At 45.7% G+C, this 21,576-nt stretch overlaps 1 protein-coding gene across 1 annotated transcript in view; it reads right to left on the bottom strand.

Annotated features, from left to right (window-relative positions):
- Positions 1-6,268: 6,268 nt before the first annotated feature.
- Positions 6,269-21,576, bottom strand: part of NINJ2 (ninjurin 2) — a gene marked incomplete at both ends in the record, with an annotated part of 48,129 nt that continues 32,821 nt past the window's right edge. Inside the window, 2 exons of the mRNA XM_080361224.1 lie at positions 6,269-6,432; positions 8,473-8,704. Coding sequence (XP_080217350.1) covers positions 6,269-6,432; positions 8,473-8,704 — 396 coding nt within the window. The remainder of the gene's footprint in view (positions 6,433-8,472; positions 8,705-21,576) is intronic.

Below are 21,576 nucleotides of genomic sequence, written 5' to 3'. Positions count from 1 at the left end.
AGTTCCACTGTTACAGTAGAAAACAGAACATGCAAGTTCCGGCATGTGAGATAGAAATCTTGTCAAATCATCTGCTTGCCTCTATCCGTGTCTTGCGGGTGATGGAGTCAGAAAAAGTCAAGCAGATTTGAGAAAGTTTTGCTGTGCAGTGTGCAGTTCTGGTGAGAAGCAGATGAGAAACGGCTGTGTCTCTGAGTTCACAGAACCTTTGCCAGAACAGATACACTGAATATCTCAGAAGATATTCAGATAGCCTTCTGCTCAAGCCAGAGTAGTTCTTTTATTGAGGGAAAGTATTTTCCCCATGTAGAGACTTAAGAAATGAAACACTGTAATTGGAACAAGAGGGAAGAGGCTGACAACAGTCAACACTTATTATTATTATTTTTTTTAATGTTTTATGGGAGTTTAGGAGGCCAGAGCCATGTGGTGCAATCTTGCAATAAGCTCTGTTTCTGCCTGGAATGTGCAGTGTCAGTCACGCTCTCGGTGCGTGTCGCAGCCTGTGCTTCACTCAAACGCAGGCATAGCCCCACGAGTGTGCAGGTGAGCTGCTCCCGAGGCTCCAGGACTGTGCCTCTGCAGCCTGTCCAGGCTGGCTCTGTCACGCAATCCCTGTGGAATGGGGAGAGGCTGGTGGGGAGGGTGAGTGCTGGGACGCGACGAGGCATTAGGAGGACCCAGCCGTTTGGCCCCATTGAGCGGAGAATGGCACAACGCCCATTTTGTAGATGGAAAGCTGGTGGATTTGGTGGCAACCCCTATACCATGCACAGGGAGGAAAGGTTATTTGTACTGTGTGCTTTCATGTCTGGCTTACATGTGGTCTGCAGCACCTGAAGTTAGCAGTGAACATTCATCTGCAAACACTGTCAAGAATTAGGGGCATGCAGAAGATAACTCACTTGGCTTAAATGATTCTAAATAATCCAGCAAAGAGTGGCCTGGGAAGTACGGTGCAGCCCTCTCTCCAGCACTGCCAGCAGAATTTTAGGATTTCTCCCCTGTACATTAGCTATGACTGTGCTCCTTCCTTCACACCTTGTAACCCAAGCCAGTGGCAAGCAGAACTGTTTACCTCATGAGGACTCCTTGGTTGAGATGTAAGGAGTTAGTGGGTATCAGTCCAGTTTACTGATGGCCAGTATCCCCACTGTCAAAATTACCATCACAAATGTTCTCCGCTTTCTAGCACAGTGTGTATTTTTAGTTGGTATTTAAGCATTGTGTTAGTAAACATGATTAGTACTAATTGGCACTAGTTGGCAGCCTCTGTGGAGGAGCTTGAAGAGAGTCCATGAGGACAAAAGCTGTCTTCCAGCCTGCATGCTCAGAGACCACTGCAGGTTGTAGGGAGAGAAGGGGCTACATGCTTCCTGGATCACTGGCCAGCAGCAAATCTTGCAGGAGTGGTACCAGGCTTTGCTCTGAGGATGCTGCCCCTCTTCCAAAACAACGTGCAGTCTTTCTCCCCGGAGTCATGACAACTAGTGACAGAATCCAAAGGAATGGCAGGGAGATGTGCCAGGGGAGGTTTAGGTTGGACATTAGGAAAAGGTTCTTCCCCCAGAGGGTGGTGGAGCACTGGAGCAGGCTCCCCAGGGAGGTGTCACGGCCCCAAGCCTGAGTGTTCAAGAAGAGACTGGACAAGCCCTCAGACACACGGTTTGAACTGTTGGGTTGTCCTGTGAAGGGACAGAAGTTGGACTCAATGATCCTTGTGGGTCCCTTCCAACTCAGGACATTCTATGATTCTGTGATGACTCTATGAAGAAGGGAGAGCAGGCAGCACATCAGGATTAGGTAGTATGGCAGCCATGCAGTGAAAGGACGTGGCCATCCAGGGTGGTGCCCAGGTCACCATGGTCCCTGATCAGCATAGTGTTACACAATGTGCACTACAGCTGTAAGGATGGTTCATCTCTGGATCTGGCACAGCTGCTGGAGACCAAGAGAGAACCTGGCTTCACCACAGCTTGGAATCTGACACCCCTGACAGTCAATCTCATTTCTATCACAGGAAATTTTTTAGGAAGCTGTGTCTGGGTTTGCGGTGAAGTTCACCCTACGTTTCTGGCCTTCACTTGCATCCTGGCTGTGTCCTGCCTCGACAGCAGAAGGAAATTGGTTGCACCGGATTTCCCGTGCGTCAGGCAGGTGAGCAGGAGGGAACTGCTCTGGCAGCTCTCTGGCTGGGGACAGCTGGGGAGATGATGGGCCATGCTGCAGAAGAGACCTTCTCTGGGGCAGGATGTGGCCAGGCTGGGGAACCTGGGCCCCCAAGCGTGGGGTACATGGCAAGGGGGCTCTGCCCACAAATGCCAGCTCCATCTTGAGGACTGTGAATTGTAGGGCTGAGGCATGTTTTGCCGGCCAGTGAAGGGAACAAAGAAAGGCTGGCTTTTATTCTGAGAGAAATGTATTGTGTGAAAATTACAATGTGACTTGTTTTGTCATTGTCTTTAATGTTCGCCCAGTATGAACATCGCACCTCTTTTCATTGCCTACAAATGTCTAAAGTTGATTGTTTTTTAGATACTGATGCCTTGTGTTAAAAATCTGAATTGTACCTTTGAATTATCTGCCTTAATGTGGCTCTGTGCCTTCAAGACGACTCCTGGGCCACCTCTCTGTTAGAGCTTGGGGGATATACTGATTCTCTCCCATGTTTTATAAATACATCATCTTCCTACAAGAGCTCAGTTCTGTCCTTGTGTTACTTATACCTACATCGCCACACAGCAGGGATTAGAAACCATATGTTGCCCCTATGGCCTCATATAATGAAGAGCTTAGACAATACCAGAGAGACAGGTCACACTCTGCCCAGGCCCATGAGAGGTGGGTGGGAGATGCAACGAGCAGGGTTAACCAAGAGTGAGATCTCTTTCGGTCCCCTCTAGGGCTGGAGTAAGGGGGATGGCAACAAAACAGTTTTTCTCCTGTCTTCCTGGGTTTATCATGTGAAACAAGGTAGAACCATTGGATAAATGTATGTCTCAGCAAAGCAGAAGTGCTATGTGGTCATGGAGAGAGAATGTGGAGAATGAAGTGGTCCCTCTCACAAGCATGGAACAATTTCTGGAGAAGACTGCAGGTGAGAGCCTAGACCTGAACTCAGTGCTTGGTACAGCCTACACAAATGGGAGGTCAGCTCTTTCACAGCAACTGCTTAATTAAATTCAAACTTGGCCCTTTTTCCCTTCAACTCTGCCTCCTCTGAGTATAAAAAGCTTGGCAAGAACGGGAGTCAGACATGGAGAGGGAAAAAGGCAGCCAAGGTTGCTAATGAGTCTGGTTCCATTATAATGAGAAATGATTATTAAAGGTGACAGGGGAAAAGCATTCCAGTGCACTGCTGGTCTTCTGCTTGCCTGGGCTGGGTGACGGGAAGCCCTCTCTGCTTGGGCAGGCCTCATGCACCACCATACCCGACCTGGCAGGTCTCTGAGGTGATGATGCTGAAGTTAAAATTTGGCAATGAAATTCCTCTCACTGCTTCTCTCTCAGCTGAACCTTTTTTTTTTTTTTTTTTACCTCTCTTTACCTTCAGTCATCAATGTTAATTGCTTTGCCTCCCGCTCTGTGAAGCGGTGAGTCACAGGATTTGAGATCTGCACAGGGTATGCATAATTTTTTACTTTTTCATGAACGCAGCCAGCTGAAAACCCTTTGCTGGTGGTTTTGCATTGACTAGAACTAGTTTTGCTGCCTCTACAGTGAAGCCTTTTCCAGAGGAGAGCAGGATAACAGAGGCTTCACCCCCATTTGCCGTCAGCCTCAGCAGAGACTGAGGATCAGGATAAGCAGCAAACTCAGTGTCGCCCCAGATCTGCCATCCCCCACAGAAAGTGGAGGACAAGTCTTTACCTGTTTCAGCGAACAGATCCCAGACTCTGCTCAGCTCTGATAATTTAAATTCCGGTAAATACGTAGTTGGTGTTTTCCACCCTACTCTTTATATGCAACTTGCCTTCAGCTGCAAAAAAACCACTGTCCTTTTGTAGGTACGAGCTGGTGCTGGCCCATAGCCTTACCTAGCTTTCCTAGGCAAGACCTTTCATATCCTCTCCAGAAAAAAAAGCACCACCTGTGACTTAAGCAAAAATTTAGTTCTGCAAAGTCAGATGTAAAGCACAAATGAAATTTGCCCGTATCAGTTATTTTTAGCGTCAGACATTCCCAATGACTCCTGAAGACCAATATGTGGACATTTGCATGAGATTTCTTTCTCAGTGATGGCAAGAGTACGCAAAATGAAAAATCCACACTGATCTCTGATTCTGCCGTACAATGAAAAAATCATTTAATAATCATAAAAGCATGTCATTATTTAAATAGGCTTATACCACGCCATTAAAATACCATTTTTTAGCATGACTACAGAGCTACAAAATTTAAGATCAAATATTTTTACTCTTTCAAATAAAATCTGAAAAATCATTAATTCGAAGACCTCTTTTAAGGAAACAAATTGTTCTAATACAAGAGAATTCCCGGCATTGTCAATATAACAGTGATATGTTTTAAAATATTTATGTTAGTGATAAGACCTTAAATTATAATGGTAATTTTTTAATAAAGTAATACAATATGCATCTTTCATTTCTCATTGTGGCAATAAGCCTAGAGTACCTCCTTATGTATAATGTTTCTTCATTTTCTACTAAGTATTGTCAGGTTCTTCTAACATAATTCCTGATAGGTCCCTGGCAAAGACGTCAGGCTATAATATTTATCTTCTGTCATGGTTAATTTTCCAATGCTGGAAACATCTGATTGTTTTCCTAACTGTGTCGTGTTTATTTTTAAACAAATAGGAAAACATTTTAACTGGTTTTAGCTACGCTGATATACAAACACTTTATCCTCCCATGAGAACTTCTTTTTTTTTTTTTTTTTAATTTGAGAAAACCAGTCCAACATTTGGGAAGTAAACTATTAGATAGAATTGCTTTAAGTATAGCAAATTACGCTTGAGACAAAAAAAGCTGGACTTTTATAATTTATTTAGCCTACAAAGTAAACCGTTCAGTCTTCTCTACCAAATGAGCCAATATTGATTATGTGAAGCAGGCAACTAAAAGAAGAGATGAGATTTACAGAACTCTGCTTTGAAATTGTGTACCTGCTGCTGTTCCTGTAGGTTTATCTAGCAAAGTTTGCTCTAGCTTTGAAAGGCAATGCTTTCACCCCTTCAGAACTACAAAAGCATTACAATAAGGGGCTGGTATACCATGACATGTACACAGTTTTGAAAATTTAACCCAGTTCTCTGGATTCATCGATGGGCTCCTGCTGAGGTCAGTGAAAACAGAGGAGAGCTTTCCCACCAGCCACACTGCCCAGGTCCTGCAGGGAAGACAAGAAACACCAGTAAGGTCTCAGCAGGCTCCTTGGTGCTGCATGGGCAGAGAGGAGCAGTCACAACACATCGGCTCGCTCGGCACCAGAGCCACCCCTACGGGTGTGGGCTGCTGCTCTTCAGTGCTCCCACCCTTCTGGATCCCATGGCAGCAGTGTTTTTGTAGAGGTTTTTGGCCTTTGCATCCTCCATCATCGTTATCATGCGACTATAGAGTTTTCTTGCTGGCTGGTGCCTCAGTATATTGCATTTAAACTATGTTTACATAGAGATGTGTTTACATAGAAACAAGAGATGTGAACTTTGCTTCTTGACCTAAAGCACTTTTGACCTAAGAACATGTCACTTCCTCATTGACCTGACATGGGAACTCAAGCATTTGGTTGGACTCTTATTCTCAAGTCTCTTGAAAATGAGAGGTAGATTCTTAAAACAGCCCCTGCCAAACCACACTGACTCTTGTGAAGAGCTCTTTCACCCCCACCTTGCCAGCACCTTCTTTTTCTTCTTCTCACATAACGCTGCCATCTTGGGATACCTCCCAGAAGGCACCTAGTTTTCTTTCCCAAATTTAGCTCACATCCCCACCTGGTATCCATATCTAGCCTGAGGTCTGCAGCCTTCTGAAAACCACTTGCTGCTGATAAATCCCAGCAGTTGGGATGTTTGGTGTTCTTGCTTTAAAGACCAAGCAATGAGAAATCCTCATCTTCTGAGGGGATTTGTTCAATGGCCCCAGATGCTTGTGGGATAACCACATGCCTCTGGAAAGGCTTTGTTAACTTGTGCAGCTTTGCCTTCTTCTCCACCTTGCAATGATGTTTTCTGAGACTGAGAGCCCTTCCAGGGGCTGGCAATAATGGGAACTCACCCCTTTCTTACCTGACTCCATTGCCTCATGACTTAATAAGGTCGAAAATTCCTGGTAGGGTAGAGGCCAGTCTTCTGCACCCCAAAGGCTGTGATGAAGATGTTGAGGATGACCGTGATGAAGATGAGAGCTGTGGCAGTGTTGTTGAGTATATTCAGACGGGGTTGCTTTGCAACATCATTCAGGTTCAATCGAGCTGTGCAATACAAAGCAAAAAGAAAGGGAGATTTGTAGCTTGACTCCAAGTCCTCCAGTCCTTGCAAGCCTTCCCTACCTGGCAAATGTCCATGGTGCCCCTGGGTACTGTGACCACAGAGATAAGGGAATAGTCCCAGGAACTTTACAGAGGACACAGCTTGCTCTAGGATGACATAAGAGGACAGAGCAGAGGAAAAACATCCTTTTTTTTGGTCATATCTTTGTTTTACCACAGAGATGCCATTGCCCTCCAATGGGCCAACCCTAAATAGCCAAATTACTGCTGCATGCCAGCCAGGCATGTGCTATGTGCCCCCCCCTCCCCGCCACTGCATGGCTATGGGACATGGCAAGGGAGGGCTGGGTGACTTGGAGAACAAGGTCAGCGACATTGTACTTGGGTTGGGACACCAGTTCTTCCTTGACACCACGATCTCACATATGTACTGACACTGCTATCAATCCCCTCCTCACCCTCAAACCAAGAGACACCTGGGTACATGAAGGAGATCAGCCCTAGTTGATGGGCATTGATCAGTTCAGCCACGGGAATGCCCTGGTCACCGGGGCTGTCTGGCTGACAAGCCATGTGAACATCAGCCTTGTGGCTCCCTGCCCTCAGCTGTGGTCCCCTGTGCCCCTTCTCTTCACAGCTGGCTCCAGCCACCATGGCTGCCACCAAAATAGGCTGTGCCATGTGGGGCAGGGGAAGGAACTGGTCACAGGATTTCCTGTAGCCTCCAATCCTGTGTCCCACACACACAAAAAAAAAACAAAACAAAACAAAACCCAAAAACCTACAGAGGATATACAGGAAAAGGCAGAGTTCTGCAGACTTTTAATACCAAACGTGTTGGAGACTGAAACGTAGCAACTCTTGTATCAGATGGAGCACGGGGCAATCCTGTCTGAAATGCTGCTGTTAACATATTGTCTGTATGGCACAAGAAGAACTGTGGGTTTGGTTAAATGTGAGGGTAATGTAGGGAATCACAGAGTCACAGAATGTTAGGAATTGGAAGGGACCTCAAAAGATCATCTAGTCCAATCCGCCTGCTGTAGCAGGAACATCTAGATGAGGTTACAGAGGAAGGTGTCCAGGCGGGTTTTAAATGTCTCCAGAGAAGGAGACTCCACAACCTCCCTGGGCAGCCTGTTCTAGTGCTTTCTTACCCTCACTGTGAAGTTTCTTCTCATATTTAAGGGGAACCTCTTGTGTTCCAGTTTGAACCCATTGCTCCTTGTCTTACCATTGGTTGTCACCGAGAAGAGCCTGGCTCCATCCTCGTCACACTCACCCTTTATATTTTTGTAAACATTAATGAGGTCACCCCTCAGTCTTCTCCAAACTAAAGAGACCCAGCTCCCTCAGCCTTTCCTCATAAGGGAGATGCTCCACTCCCTTCATCATCTTTGTTGCCCTGCGCTGGACTCTCTCCAGCAGTTCCCTGTCCTTCTGGAACTGAGGGGCCCAGAACTGGACACAATATTCCAGGTGTGGTCTCACCAGGGCAGAGTAGAGGGGGAGGAGAACCTCTCTGGACCTACTGACGACTCCCCTTCTAATACATCCCAGGATGCCATTGGCCTTCCTGGCCACAAGGGCACAGTGCTGGCTCAAATACCTCTGTCTAAGTTATTCTGTTAGACCCTGGCTTGAGTGAGGCAAAAGATGCAGCTAAAATGTGTCTGCAGGAGCTGCATGATGGGACAGACTACAGGATGGGCAACAAAAGGCCCAAAACCCATCTCTCCCTGCAACAGGGATTCGGCAGTGGGGAAGTGAACGAAGAGTAGTGCTCAGAGCTGCTGTGCAGGAGAAAATACCAACCCACTCCCCGCTTTAAAAAGCAGTTACACAGACCTCCCCACCAGCCGCATCAAGCTGTCTTCAACCATCCTGCAGCCCTTGTTGCAGCCAAAGGAAACAGTTTTGGGGAAGAGGCTTCTCCCTCCCACCCCTGTGCTGTCCAAGCCATGGGGCTCCCCACCACAGCAGCACCCTACAAGGGTGCACATGCCTCTGCAGCCGCCTTACCAGTGATGATGAGGAGAATCCCAATCACCACCTGGAAGAAGAGGGAGATGCTGATAAGCACGATGAGGGTGACGTAGTACTGGAAGGAAGACCCCTGCTCCAGCACCGCCTTGAGCTGCGTGACATTGGCCATGAAGAGCGCCACATCCAGCATGCTCTCTGCCACGCTCTTCTTCGTCGCGTAGTGGTTGATGTTCATCGGCCCGTTAAGCCGGAGCCGAGGATTCACACCCTGGGGAGATGGGAGAAACCGCATGAACCAGTGCAATTGCTAAGCTAACAGGCCTGCCATCTTGGACAGGATGCTGCCTCCTCCCAGGGTTTGTTTGGAAAGCCTGGGAAGGAGTCAAATTGTGTGTTTTAAACATGTTGAGGGCACTCGGTTGCCCCTCACGGTCACCTCATGATGTTAATAGCCACAAGATACTTGTGGTGATCAAGAGCTCTGTAAGGTTAGAAAAATACTGGGTATTTTTGTGGAAAACAAGATTGTCTAGGGTTACAATAATGTAGATTACCCAGAGCCAGGGATTTTGCAAGGAATATTAAATTCTCTTTCTTCAGGGCACAGACAAGCCTTAAACTTGCAGGGGATTAGAGAGAGATCTTCTCTTTGGGTCAAGTGTTCAAGGAACCATCAGTGGCTGAGCTTTGTGTCTCCTCTGAGCGCTTTTTGCTGGCTACTGTCTTAAACAAGATGCTAGAGCAGATGGGACAATCCACATTTTTGTTTCTGAAACCAGGGACACAATTTTATCAAAACATCAAGCACTGAAATGCACTGAGACAAGGGGTGGGATCCATCACACCTAACTTTAATCACTCAGGCACATTTTTTTGTCAGTGGAAAGAAACAGGTATTTACAAGGGGTAAATCACCTGGTTGCCCTTAACCCAATTACAAGCTGTGGGTCATTTGGCTGCTTTTAGCCATCCACTTTTTCTCTATTTTTCTTGCTGAGTTTCTCAGTTCCTCTGTTACCTGTCTTGACTCGTATGCTGAAAACAAACGAACAAACAAAAGATGGGAAAGGGGATTATAGTTTTCGATTCACCCAGAGTGCCATTAGCTGGTAATAAACCACCCGCAAAGGCAACAATTACAAAAGATTTGAAGATATCTGCAGCAAGCTATGAACTTCTTTCTTAAAAAAACCAAAAGAACATTTCCATGTAGCAGACAGGCTTCAGCTCTGGGTAATCAGCCTCCTGACAGCTGTAGTAAATACCAGCAGCCTTGCTCTTAGTGCTGTCTGATAGATGATCCTTTAAATCTGGAGATAAGGGCCAGGTATGGGCCCAAGGTGACCTCTTTTGTTGAGAGTGGTAGAAGAGTCTCCAGGTACACACTGGAAGTAGAACTATGCCTACATCAAATGGTAAGTCCTATTTTAGTCATTTTGTACCAGGTGCAGTAGAAAATGTAATCTTGTTATGTTCTGGGCATGACACTTGGAAAAGGTTATGGCTTGTGCTTCATGCTGCTGTCTCTGGCTTCCTTGTGCATCCTGGGGCAAGGGTGGGAGTGTGAGCAAGGCCAGTGACCCTGGGAGGCAGCTGTGTGTGGTTCTGTGCCTGATCCTGAAACTGGGGCTTGATTTCAGGAGCGGGTTGTGGCCTGTGCTGGCGATCACCCTCATGTGGGAAAGGTGTGTAGTAAAAAGCAGGTGGGAAGGACTGTGTCCAGTTTGAACTACTGGTGACTTATGATCCCTAAGAAGGGGCTGGATTGGGGTAGAAAAGTGCTTTTGGGGAATTTTTTTTGGGGGAGGAGGAGGATAGCTTAAAGCATTACTCCTACATTTATACAGTCCTAAAATTACATTTGGCCCTTTGAAGGCAACCGTGAGGCTGATGTGGCCCCCAGTGAAAATGAGTTTGACACCCCTCGCTTAAAGCATGCAATTCTTGTGGTTTCTAACAGTGAAGTTACTGTGGTTAAGAGGCTCCTCTGCAAAGCTTGTGTTTCTTGCTGTCAAAGGGAGAAGTTTAAAGATACTGGAAGGAGTTAAAAGTAGAAGTTTAGAGAGCTGGTAAGGACTCTAAGGTGGTGCATAGGTGTTCCAGACTTCTTAAACGTTGCTGTCTGGTGTCTGGGCTGGAAGAGAGGTATCTCTCATCTCGGAGAAAGGAGGCCAGTGAAAGCTCCAATCCTTGAAATGTGTCTTAAAACCTGAATTTAGTTGCTTCCCCCTCTTAGCTGAGTTAAAAGCATGTGATCCTGTCACAGCAGAGTGGTGCCTGTACCAAGTGGTGCAAGGTTTGAGATTTGGCCCCTTCCGTGTGTTTTCTTCCTTCTTTCTGCAGAGTCAGCCCTCCTCCCTGCAGCGTCATAAGGCTGGGCATTGATAGTTTATCTCTGTGTAATGATGAGTTAAGGGTGCGAGAACAAGAGCACTGTACAAAAAAGACAGCGCTTTTGTTAGCAGAGTGACTGGTACAAGGAGGCTGAGACATCTGTTCCCACTTGCTTATGTGGAGATAAATAAAGCAAGTCAGGAGCCCTTGTTGAATGAAAACACATCCTCCTTTTCAGCTGCCCCCACACTCCTATACCTGGGTTGTGAAATGGGGCAGAGTTGCAATGCACTGAGCTCCGTGTCTCAGATGATAAGGCAATAAAAATGGACAGCTTTCACAAGGGCTTTTCTTATGTGAATGAGCACAATGGCATGCTCCCCTGTTTGGACACGATACCACAGGCAGGGATGGGCACCACTCTCTGATGTGGAGTCACTGGATCTGGGAAACCCTTGCACTGAACAGTGCAGAACTGTGATTCATGTTTCAAAGTTCTGTCAGCCCAGGCTTAGTAGATTCAGAAAGGTGGCCAAGAGGTTACTGAGTGATGAAAGCTGGATACAAAGCTTTCATTTAGGCAACTAACCAATCAACCAGTTTGATGTAGGCATCCTTACAATGCAGGAGTCCTTACGATGTAGGCGAAAGTTAAAGAAATCTGTCTCCTCTATGGATTTGCCTTTACAGGGTATTTATTCACTTTCAGTCCAGCAGCTGTGAATGCAAGTCTTGGGCCTCAAAGAACAAGAGGCTTAAAGAAACCAGAAGTCTTCAGAGACCTGGCATTTTGATTAATGCAGGAGGTTGGCTTTGCTTTGGATGCCCGGTGCCATAGCTGTCACTAGCTACCCCCTTCCTCTGTGGGTGTGCACACGTGGCTGTGACTCTTTGAGCTGCCACAATGCATGCACAGGTCTTCAAAGTTGGGACCATTGCTGCTTTTGCTTTGTCTTAAAGTTCAGTCCTGTAAACTGCTGCTGCTCAGGAGCTGAGTCACAAGCAACTCGAGTTTCTCTGCAGCAGGGTTGCCCAGACAGCTGTGGGGGGTTACATGGGATCACTGGGAAGATTAAATGATTCTCTTTTGGCAAACTGATTCCTAAGTCAAGTCACAGGACATAGCTTAAGGCTCATCAAAGTGATTTATGTCATTAGACTAGAGCTGGTGTCTTTCTGGTAACTTTGAAAGTGTTACCCTTCTGAAAAGTGGGGACCAGTGCCTGTTCTTCTCTGTATTGTGTCAAAGAGACGAGACTTGGATCTGGCCATCAGACACCAAGTTCATCTCACAAGCATTGTTGCAGAGCCAGCATGTCTGCTGGAAAACAGCACCTAACCGTATGCAGCAGTTTCTTAGGGGGCATGTATCATTATTTCTCACTTTTTAAGGGCAGGGAAATTCAGATTTGGAGAACTCCAGCCCAGTCACATAATAGTGCTGGCTGAACTGGTGCTGGAGCTTGGCTGCCAGGTTCGATTTCTAGATGTTTTGGCTTTCCATGCGAGACAGCCTCTTTCCCTGCAAAGAGTCTGCTGGCTTCAGTCTGACCTCAGGCAAATCCCCTTTCTGCTTCCTTTTGCGTAAATGTGGTGCAGCAATACAGATCACTACAGGGGCTGAGTGAGGCACCCATCAATGTTTTATAACTCAGAGGCTTTATTCTTACTCAAAGCACACACGAAAAATATGTAACTTCCACATCTATAATGAGGGGGTTTTTTTGTGTTTTTGTTTGTTTGATTGGGTCTTTCTGGGTGTGTTGGGGTTTGGTTTTTGTTTTGTTTGGGGGGGGGGGCGGAGAATGTGTGATTTTTTGTGTTTGTTTGTTTGGTTTTTTAGGAGTTCTTACAATTAGAAGGATTAATATCACCACAAGCATGGGATTTATCTTTTTTTAAACTCTCTCTCTGGTTTTGCTGTAGGGACCTGGCAGGTCCCAAGGCCTGTGAAACTTGACTCTGGCACCAGAGGGCATGCTGAGATCCAAAGTTCACTGAAGCTACCTGAAAAATTTCCACTGAAGTTAGATTTCAAGGGAAATTCTTTGCTTTTTATTACGCACTTATTTTTACAAGAAATAGCTACTTTCTTCTGAAAACTTTTGGAGGAGGTTCATCTAAGTATTTCTTTCCAAAGCTTGTAGATTTTGGGCTGAGGAGAGCACAGAGCTTTCTTAAAGCTACTTGGACAATTTCTACAAAAACTGCAGTTTCTCTTGTTGTATTTTCAGGGCAGGGGAAAAAAAAAGGAGCAGATCTAATTGCAAATCTGTGTGCTCTGTGGGTTTTGTGACCCTATCCCCAGGGGAGAACAGCCTGAAAGAGACAGAGGGACGGCATGAGGCTCGCAAGTATGAGAATGGTAATCCTCTTCATGGGAGCACTCTGGAAGAGGGGGATGTCTGAGGAGAAACTATATTATTGGCCATTAGTTCCAAGGAAAATGCTGGGGGATGCCAAAGAAAACAGAGACATGAATGCAGGCCGTGCACTCGGAGGGGTAGGTGCAGAGACGCCCGCCATGGGGATCCCGGCTGATAAACAGCCAGCTGCACACAGGCACACACACACACACAGCATCAGGGAAAATCTGAGGTGTTTTTCCACAGTATTTGCCAGTTGGCAGCTACAGAAGTACTTTGTAAACATTAGTTGATGAAGGTTAAAGCACACGCAGAGTCACCATGTTGTAAGGTAAGAGAGGAGCATGGTTCCCTTTGGGCAGGAGGCCTTGCTCTCAATCGATAGTTCTACTTTTAAGTGCACAGTTATTAGCTACTGTGCTTTTCCACAGAAACGCACTCCCTGCACCTCCTGACTGCGTAGCTTGGGATGAAAGGAGCTAGTTTTAATAGTTTTGATCTATATGCCATGCTTATGCGCAGACAGAGCTGGTGGCAGCAGCAATTAGAAGCAGGTTAGACTTCCCTGTGTCTGGGACACAGGGACAGGACACAGGTTTGTGCACAGCCACGTGTGTGCAAGGGAAGGGACATGCAGGGAACGCTCTGGGCAATACCAGCTATATTGTGGACTCTGGAAGGCAAAGGCTGTTTTTCTCCAGTTTGGCACAACAGCAAGCATCTTGGCTGCATTCCACGAACAAAAGTAATAGTAAACCTTGTCATGGATGCTGTAGGAAAAAGGAAAACAGAGTGTTCAGGGCCAGTCCCCTTCTTTGGCCTCTGGAGGCTGTCAGCTACTCCGGTTGTGCTTAGGGTATTTCCCTTTTAATATAGCCATCTGTTCTGCTCACTAGGGGTCCTGCTCAGAGCCAAATGATTGTGTTGCATTCAATTCATATTGGATAATTCCCAGAAAATAAATCAAGGATGCTTTCCTGGTTATCCCAGGCTCTTCCCATGTATGGGCCTAGCCCTGATGGAGATCTTTCTCTGAGGTGTTCCTCCACTTCTGTGACAGGTCACTGCTCAGTGTAACAGAGGGCTCGCTGATGCCAACTGTTTGAATGAGAACTCTCCAACCAAAAAGTAACTTCCAGGAGCTGAGGGCCAGCACCTATTCAGAACTAGAAGCCTAGGCAAATGGCAGGCACTGATCCCATGTGCTTGCTAAGCACTGCTCGCGTTCCCCGGTGTCACCAAACTCCCACTCTCCATTTGCTTTATCCGCCTCCTGTGTCTCATCTCACACCCACAGGCAAACTTGGTGAGCTCTCTCGGCTAGAGATGTCACTGTGGTGCAGCACTCAGGACTCTCATCCTTCAGCTGAGGGGTGCCTAAGTAGGACACCCCTCTTGACAAAGGGATGAAAGTGTAGTTGGGTGAGACTGCCAGCACCGCCTCTCTGATTTACCCAGCTGGAAGGCCAGCCTCGTATTCTCACTGCAGCTCCCTGAAATGAGGCCATGCAGGAGCGGGAGGCGAACAGCAAATCTGAACGCTATGTACAGTTGAGGGGTGAAAATGGGTAGGGAGGCCAGGCAGCGCTCTCGCTGTGTTTGATGGGGGGAGCAGAAGAGAGGAGCGGGGCGAGTCAGGAGGTGGCAGAGCCCCATGGGAGCTGGGGTGCTTCTCCTTGCCCTCCAGCTGACACGGCCGTCGGCTTCTCCTTTCCGGCTGGCTGCAGCACTTGCAGCCTGCAGAGAACTGCTTGTCGCATTGAGTGTGTGTGCTCCGCTCTCCATTCCTCCCTTTCCACACTGCTGCTGGTCTCTCATTCCTTCTGCAGGCCCTGTCTGTTCAGCTCCCTCTCTCTCCTTTCATCCTCTTATTCTGTTATCTCCTCCATTCTTACCCTGTGCCTTTTACCTTGTCTTTCTTTCACACTTTTTCCTGCTATTAAGCTCTTCTCTTCCTCCATGCACCCCCTTCCTTGGGTTACTGTCTCCCCAACTCTTTTCTCCCTTTGTCATTCTGCTGTATGGTGAATTTCTTGTATCCGTTCACTCTCAGACACCACTCACGGCTTCCTATGCTACAGGGCAACATAAATTATTTATCACTCAAATAACTGTCTTGCCAAATCTATATTAAACTCCATCGTTAAGTTTATTTATGATACTGAATTGAAGGGATCCAGGAATCGACTGGCAGGCTGCAGAGCTGAGCTGGAATAGAAGATATTTTTTCTTTTCCAGGTAGCTGGCATGAGAACAAGGTGGGAAGGGCAGTGATACTGGCAGAGGAGCCTCTATCCATAGGTCAGAAGCTGCTAGTGGGTTTGGGGGCTTAAGAACTGCTTGGCACCAGCAGTTACAATGTGCTGATGCATGATCTCTGATTGTTGAACAGAAGCAATTTGATGTGTATGTGTGGTGGGGGGACAGCTCTTTGAATGTATGGAATTGGGAATGCACTCAAAAGGATTAGTGGGAACAATTATTTCCAAAGCCAGGATATAGAAGCTGGAGCCTATTCAAGTCACTAGTGTTTAATACCCAGAGTAGTTTTAACCCGGTGGTGGTTGGGTTTTGTGTTTTGTTTTGTTGGGTTGTTTGTTTGTTTTTTGTGGTCATTGTTGTTGGTTGGTTGGGTTTTTTTTGTTTGCTTTGTTTGTGGGGGGGGGGGGGGAAGTAAGGGAAGAATAAAAACAGCTTTATATGAAAAAATTAAAAGTAGGTTAGCAGAGAAAAAATGAGTTTATAAAAAATAGAAGAGCAGCCGGGAGGCACAACAGTGACTACTGCATTGTGCTTACAAAGCTAAACACGTTAAGATGAATAAATCCCCAAGCTGGATGGCTTGTGGCCCAAAATATTAAGAAAAGCTGGGCCTGATCGCAGGCTGCTGCCAGATCCAAGGAGCAAATGTGTCCATATAAATCATTTTAATACAAAACATTCATAAACCAAGGTCCTAAATTTGAACTTCTTCCAGTCTAAGGGTGTTTGCATCCAATGCTGAGGTGTCAGGTTGATTTCTAAAACTGAAGGAACATAGTAACAGCTGTACTGGATCAAACCAAAGATCCACTCGCCCCGATTGTAGTTTGTAGCAGATGTTTAGGGTTAAAAAAAAATAAAATAGTATGGGACAAGTACCTAGCAATGGTCCCTTGTGCTCTTTTCACTCAGTGACCTGTAACTCTGTATACAGAACCATCCCAGCCCTCATCTGCTGATATTAATGAGAGGAATTCCAAGGTTAATTTGTCATTTGCTGGGTGGCTTGGAGGATCCTACTTGCTCTTCTTCTTAGTTTCTGCTTCTGTAAAATAATGAGAATGCTCATGTAGGTGATATCTAGGCAGAGAGATGGCTAAGATCTACTGCAGAGCTGTGATATGTGCCTGTGTTGTGTACAGAATAAACATGGACTGAATTCATCGTGCAGGTAAGTCACTGAAAATGATGAAATTAGGTAGGTGATTTTTCCTATTCCCTGTGGGCCTTCCATCTTGCAGTGTTTGCCAGGTAAACCACACTCAAAAGCACTGGAGCTCAGCTTCACTTGATGATTTTGACATGTGTCTGCCCCTGGTCACCCTCTGAGTGCTCAGGGCTCCCCAGAGAAAAGAAGCTGTGAGAATTTGGGTGGAAAGGGGGGACAACATGACCGAGGGTTTCAACAGAGGCAGAGCTGAATGAAATCACATCCATAAACACTGAAACTCATGGGTTTTGGTCCCTCTATTATTTATAAGGTCTTTCATCCACAAAGCATTTTTTCTAGTTACGTGTGTGCCAACACAACATCTTTGTCCTGTGGGTCAGTGTCTGTCTCCTATTGCAGTGCTCACCAGCATCTTCAAACAGACCCTGCTAAATAAGCAGGGTCTTAGTCTCACCTGAGTGCATGGTATTCTTTCTTCAAAACCTTCCAGGTTTAGCTTCCTTCTGTGCCAGGAAATTGAGACAATCTCTGGATCTAAAAAGGCTGGATCTGCTCATTTTTGTTGAGAACTGGCACACTCTGAGTTCTGTCAGTTTGCAGCTGAGCATCTGGCCACATGCCATCAGGAGAGGTAAAAGAAAAAAAGGTGCTGTTAAGGACTTTCATAAGTCCTTAATTCCAATTGTTTGTATATTTTTTCTTTTTCCCAAGGCTAGCCAAACTAGGTATTAAATACAGAATCTAGCCACATAGTAACTGGAGTTACAGGGGCAGATATTTGCACTTAGCAAGGGACTTCAGGGTTGGGAAGTCTGTGGGGCAGCATCTCAGGTCTGTACTAGGCTGCTTGGGAATGTCATGCTCAGGAACAACATCAGCTGTTTCTGGAAACACATTAGGAGTGCTCTAACAAATGGCTGTTGCATTTTAACATGAGAAAATGCAAAGTGATGCATGGCTATGGCTGTTCAGATTCAATTAGTGTTAACACCCTTCCATTAAGCTCTGGCTTGCAGGGCCGTGTCTTGCTTGGGTGCCTGCTGTGCCGAGGAAGGTGGCTACTGCCCCACCAGGGCTGGGGAGATGGGGAGCCTGGAGAGGACACGAGTTGCCATGCTCGAAAGTAGCATGGCTGTGTTCTCGGCAGCATGCGTGGAAGCACCTCTGAGTACTACTGAGCACATCCCTGGCATCTTTCCAAGCCTGGCTAAAGAGCTGTCTCGTTTGTTTGCTGTAGGTTTAGCATTGCTTTATGTGGGGTGAATGCATTAGCATTTCTGCTTGTGGTTTGGTTATTGTTTGACTAAGGCTTTTGCTCCCGTTATTAGATTGATTATTTTTTTTTGGCAAGTTATTTAGCTACACTTTAGAGGGTTTCACTACTGCTGTGGCTAAAATGGACAAGAATGGGACTGTGTGAGTAAAGGCAGTTCTAGGAGTTGGAGAGGTCTGAACTTGGCTCTGAGTTGTTATGTAACTTCTGTCTCGGATTCTTGGTAAAAATAGGGATAAAACTGTTTGAATTCTCATATGTTAAAAGCTTTCCAGCACAAGAAAATGCCTCACTCTTTTTTGTGTGTACAGTAACTGGCACAATGGAGTTTGGGATTCAGTCAGGGCCTCTTCTCCGAACTCTGTTAGAGAAAGAAGAGCGGAAGTGCCTCAAAGTTTAACTGAATTTTGATATGATTGATTGTTAGCTTGTGCAGAGCATTTACACGTGTAACTATTACCCATGTTTTGACAAGTGAACCAGCTGAGGAGCCTAGGGGCATGATCACAAATCAGTGAAGGATGGCAGAGTGCAGAACAAGACCAGTGTCCTGCCTTTGAGTCTCTTGTGTTCACTACAAAAGTTCACCTACCTGACAGCAGTTATGCCTGGCTGCCAGCAACTAGCAGCACTATTTTTTCATGACAAGATATGAACATAGCTGATTTCTGAAGTACCCAATATGGGGCATTTCTTTCTCCTACCCTTGCTACATTAGCCCTTCAAGGTGTATGTTCAAGCTTCTTAATTGAGTATGGATTCAATGGATCAAATTTCATTTCTCCTTTGAAGGGCAAAACATTAAGCAATTTATTAGGCAAGTGTTGCACCAAAAAGGGTCCATATGCAACAAGACTGGCTCAAGAAAATACTTGGAAAAAATTCCCACTATGGAAGGCAGCTTTTTTTTCACCTGTATCCTATGGACCATTAGAGATGTCTACTTCTTAGGCATCCTCAAAAGGCAGCTGAGAAAAGTGAGCTCCTATGTTCAAGTGATGTCTTACATATATAAGCACTATCTCTGAAACAGTCTGCCATTCTGCTGGGAAACATTTACAAGTTCAGTGTTTTAAAGCAGTGGAAAACACTCAATGAAATGCTTTAGAGATTCTTAAAGGTGTTTCCTTCTGAGGAGTTAAGGTTAGTCTTTTGCTGCTCTAAAGCCTGTGAGCAGGTAAGATGTTGAATACAATAGCTCTTTGCTCTGGTCATCTTCTGGAAAAAATTGTCACTGTAGTTCAAGTCAGGAAGGAGATACCTCGTCTGCAGAAGCTGTGTCCCACAAGGAGGAGATGCTATTATTTTCTGAATCAAGTGGCACAGAGACACCACATCACATGTGGGTGTCCTGATATGACAGGCACAAATAAACTTTCTTAGGAGCTCACAAGCAGCCTGTGACAGAAGTAACACAGAATTTGGTCTAGTTTTCTGACAGAAGCAGTGTTACCTCCCTTCAGATTGCAGTTTGCTGAGTCCTTGCCCACTGTTGGAACCAAACAATCCAGCTCTTTCATTGGCACATATAGTGTCTTTTGTTTGGAGATGTAAATGTTGTTCTGAGGACGATATTGCAAAGGAAATGCTCAGGCTTCTTTGCAGTCTTGCTGCTGTTAGCTGGAGTTACATGAACCTGAACTAAAAGGAAAACCCAGATGGGGCCAGGGTAATTTTTTTTAAAATTATCATTTATTTTTGTGTGCATGTGCAAGAAACGCTTTTTTTTTTTCTGGCCATATGTGACAAAAACCTGAAGCTGCCAGAATCTTGAGGTAGAATCACCTCACATCAAAAGGCAAAAAAAACCCAAAAAACCAAATACACCTCTAGTCTGTAAAACTGGAGTTAGGAGAACATTCTATTAAGCTTAAAAAAGGCTCATTCTAAAGAATCAGAGAGAAATTGTTGGGTGAGACGTTAACTTTTCAAACAAAGTATCCTTGCATGGTGATTGTGTTCCTTCAGTGTCATTTTCCCTCCCAGCAGCTTCCACGAACTACTCAGTGTGCAGAAACCTGCTTGTCTCTTTAAAGACCCCGGGAGAGCTTTCTCCCTGCTGCTTGCCAAGTTACTTGCCCTCTTTCCAATGCATAGCCCTATGGCATGTGCTCTGGGTGCTTTTCCCCAGCTTCTAGAACCTTCTGACAGCCAAGGGAACGACAGCTGGTACAGGGAAAGTGGGACAGCCATCCTCCCACACCATCCCCAAGTGGGGAAGTGTGTTCCAGCCACAGCCTTTTCACTGGAGTCTGCAACTTACACTCCCTATACAGTAAATTGGAAGCCACCAAGATAAGCGTTTGTGCCCTGTGCTGCAATTAGTGTTTGTGGAAGTGTATTCTGGAAGAAACTAGCCCTGTGCAAGACCCAGCTTCCCCACCCAAGCTCGCGTACCAGGCCAGATGCAGAGTCTGCTTGCAGAAAGGCAGCAGCACTGGCTCTGTGGGATATTCTCACATCCCACGCAAGTCCCTGGAGAGAGTGAAGAAGTTTAGGACAGGAAAAAGATTGCAAGAAAGCAATTCTTCATGGTTTTTTTTCTTTTTTTTTTTTCTTTCCCTGGTGCAGATTTTTCCAAATGGCACCGACCCAATGAGAGCTCAAACAATGTCACACAGAGTCCAAGCTTTGTAATTAAGCCCCTGCAGAGGCTCAGGTCTTGTAGGGGACCCAGCATTCCCAGGCAAGGTGTTTTCACTAGGGAGCACTGTGGCCAAGGGACACAGCTAACTGGGTCACCAAGGGAGCTCTTCATACATTAGGAACAAAGGGAAGATCCAGCACAACATCTTTACGAAACCCTGGGTAGAGGAGGAAAATCTGAAATCAGCATATCTGGTGTCATGTTGCTTTATGTGGGTTTTAACAACCTGAGGTATCTGAGTTGGGAAACTTTGATTCTATTGTTCCTATTAATAATTCAGTTGAAAGCTGGGCCAAAGCCCTGCCTTAGGATGTACCGTAAAGCTCAGGGAGGAGGTTTAAGGTGCTTATAGAGTGGAAGGTTTTCCTTGATAATTAGAAATATTAAGTTTGGCTTTCTCTTGTCTTCCTGGAGGAATTTCAAGGGTGGGGTCATCCTGTTGTTTGAGTTTATAGCTTGCTGTGTTGACACGGGATTCGTAGGATGATGTTGTTTTTCCTTTTTCTTTCCATTTTTTCAGTGCAGCATGATGGTGCTGCAACAGCAAGCTATACCAAATTGAGGCCAGTGATATAGTGTGCTATAAAAATGGCCATTGGTATATCAGTAATATTACACATAAATTGTGAACTACCATTGGGCAGAGATCAGAAATGAAGCAGTAAGCTCTCCCATTTCTGAAAAACGGTACCTGGACCTCAGTGTCCAAGTTCCACTGAGTTCAATGGAAGTTAAACAATTAAAACACTTATCTTTGGCCTTCTCAGCTTAAGTTAACAATGTTAAATTAGATTATTCTCCAACAGTGTGCCTCTGAAAGCATCTCCATTAAGATCTCCATATAAGATTGAAGTGGCAGCACTGAAGTGCCAGGATCAAAATTTGTTCATGTTAGTATGTAACATGCCTGTTCCTCTTGGCAAACTGGCTTAAGCACTTAATATTAACTGAGATCTGACACAACAGCAGAACCATGTGAGAAAATCAGCAACCTGCCTTTCAACTAAGGGATACTGGAAAGATTAAAGGAAAATCCTGTGTTTCAGGAGAAAGGAATTAAAATGAGGAGAATGAGGCACACAGGAAC

Source organism: Nesoenas mayeri (genome assembly GCF_963082525.1).
Source record: "Nesoenas mayeri genome assembly, chromosome: 1".
NCBI lineage: Eukaryota > Metazoa > Chordata > Aves > Columbiformes > Columbidae > Nesoenas > Nesoenas mayeri.
Note: the sequence above shows the minus strand (reverse complement) of the source record. Positions and strands in the feature narration are given on the sequence as shown.